Source organism: Sphaeramia orbicularis, chromosome 17 (genome assembly GCF_902148855.1).
Source record: "Sphaeramia orbicularis chromosome 17, fSphaOr1.1, whole genome shotgun sequence".
NCBI lineage: Eukaryota > Metazoa > Chordata > Actinopteri > Kurtiformes > Apogonidae > Sphaeramia > Sphaeramia orbicularis.
This window is the reverse complement of record NC_043973.1, coordinates 53,086,061-53,088,084: the sequence shown is the minus strand read 5'-3', so window position 1 is coordinate 53,088,084 and position 2,024 is coordinate 53,086,061. Positions and strand designations below refer to the sequence as shown.

Here is a 2,024-nt window from a genome sequence, read left to right as displayed (position 1 = left end):
GAGACACTAAATAGGTTGTGTGTGTGTCCGTCACTAATTGGACTGAATTTCACTGAGCAACAAAAGATCAGGCTCGAAAATTCCAGCTCGGGTCTGTACAGGCTCTGCTTTGTTGTCCCTTTGCCTCCGTTTGTTCTCTTCTAATGCTGTGTTAACAGTTATCCCCCCCCCCCCCCGCCCTTCTCAACCCCCTCCTCCCCCCCTCTGTCTCACTTTCTCTCTCTTTTTTCCATGTGTCTGATGAAAGGCTTTTTACCCCAAACGTAGCAGGGTTACCCCAACTGCTCAGAGCCAGGCAAACTCTAGAGGCCAGAACTCACTGGCGGCTTCCCACAACAAGTCCGATCCCTCTCTCTGCAGCAACAATGAACCTCAGAGCTCCAGTGAAGTGGACCGTCCCTGTCTCCGTTGATGAAAAACTTGCCATGCCCCTCAGTGCTCAAACCAGACCTGAGATTCCACTTGGATTGTTGTGTTGATCTAAAGGAGTAGGATGATGATTGAGCTGCAGAGCCCTGACGAAGGCGGCGGTAGCAGCAGAAACATGGACGTACCGAGCACAGAGGAGCTGGAGTGTAAGATCTGCTACTGTGCATACAACCTGGGGAGTCGTAGGCCCAAGGTGCTCGAGTGCTGCCACCGTTTGTGCTCGAAATGCCTCGCTAAGATCTTGGACCTTGGGGAATCGCCCCCAAACGGTGTGGTGTGCCCTTTTTGCCGCTACGTCACCCGACTACCAGGGGAGGCAGTGGGTAACCTGCCGGACGACTGCAACCTGGTGGCAGCGCTGGCCCTCAAGGGCAGGAACCAGAGGAACCTCCACCTTCACCAAGAGGTGCCCACGGAGCTGCTTCTCAACCCCAGACACCTGAGCTCTCTGATGACTCTACCCACACCTTCGTCCTCCTCCACGTCGTCCAGTAACACCACCTACTCCTCCATCCGAGGCTCTCCTAACTTTGTTGTCATCACTATCATGGAGCCTCCTCCGGCATCCACGTCGGCCCAGGACCTGCACCTCCACCGGCTGAACGGGGGCTACCGCTCCTCCAGTCTGGACTCCATGGCGTCCATCACGCAGAGGTGGACCGTGTGGAACTGTGCAGCCCTCCTGTGCCAGACCTCCGCCCGGGCTCTGGTGTGGGTGCTGGGGCTGCTGTACTTCAGCTCGCTGCCCATGGGGGTCTACCTGCTCATCATGCAGAGGACAACACTCGGGGTTCTTCTTGTGAGCCTGGTTCCCGCCAGCCTGGTCATGATCATGGTCTACGGCCTCTGCCAGTGCATCTGCCATGAATTCTGGGACTGCATGCCACCGTAATTAGACAAATATGCAAAGGTTTGCTTTGAGTACGCTTGACAAAAGATCAGAGGTTGAACTATGGCCTGTTTCCACAGGACTACTACAGGGTACCTCATGTGATTCAGTAAATACCTGCTCACATCCGTGTTTCATGTGGCCCATTCGCTGGGATAAGTGAAGCCTGTTTTGATCTAATATACTATCACCTCTAGATGCCTACCTTTAATATGCTGCCAACTGATATGCCTGTTATAAAATGTTATTTGTTTTTTGAGGTTTTGGTAATTAAATTTAGTTTCACATCTTTAAGTTTTGACATGTGGCCCTCCATCCAGGTTCATTTGTGATTCTTCATGGGAAAGAGTATGGACACATATGGTTTAAAGCAGGGGTGTTGACCTCATTTTAGTTCAGGGGTCACATACAGCCCAAGTTAAGCTCAAGTAGGGCAGTAAAATAATGACAATTGTTCCATTTTAATGCAAAAAAGTAAAGTTACAACAGGAAAACATTTAAATTTACAAACCAGCTTCTAAAAAAAAAAAAAAAGTGAATAACCTGAGCTTCCACGGACAACCTGAAATTTAAGAAAAATAAGTGTAATTTTTATCATTTATACATGTACATTACAACTTACAGATCACAGTGGATCTACAAAGACACACAATTTTTCTAACAGGCATCTGGATCTGACAAATACAGCATTTAACTTCATGATCAA

The 2,024-nt window shown here is 49.3% G+C and overlaps 1 protein-coding gene across 1 annotated transcript; it reads left to right on the top strand.

Annotated features, from left to right (window-relative positions):
- Nucleotides 1–202: 202 nt before the first annotated feature.
- Nucleotides 203–1,612, top strand: rnf182 (ring finger protein 182). The gene has a single exon (XM_030161436.1). The coding sequence runs from the start codon at nucleotides 494–496 to the stop codon at nucleotides 1,319–1,321; it is 828 nt and encodes a 275-aa protein (XP_030017296.1). The 5' UTR covers nucleotides 203–493; the 3' UTR covers nucleotides 1,322–1,612.
- Nucleotides 1,613–2,024: the final 412 nt, after the last annotated feature.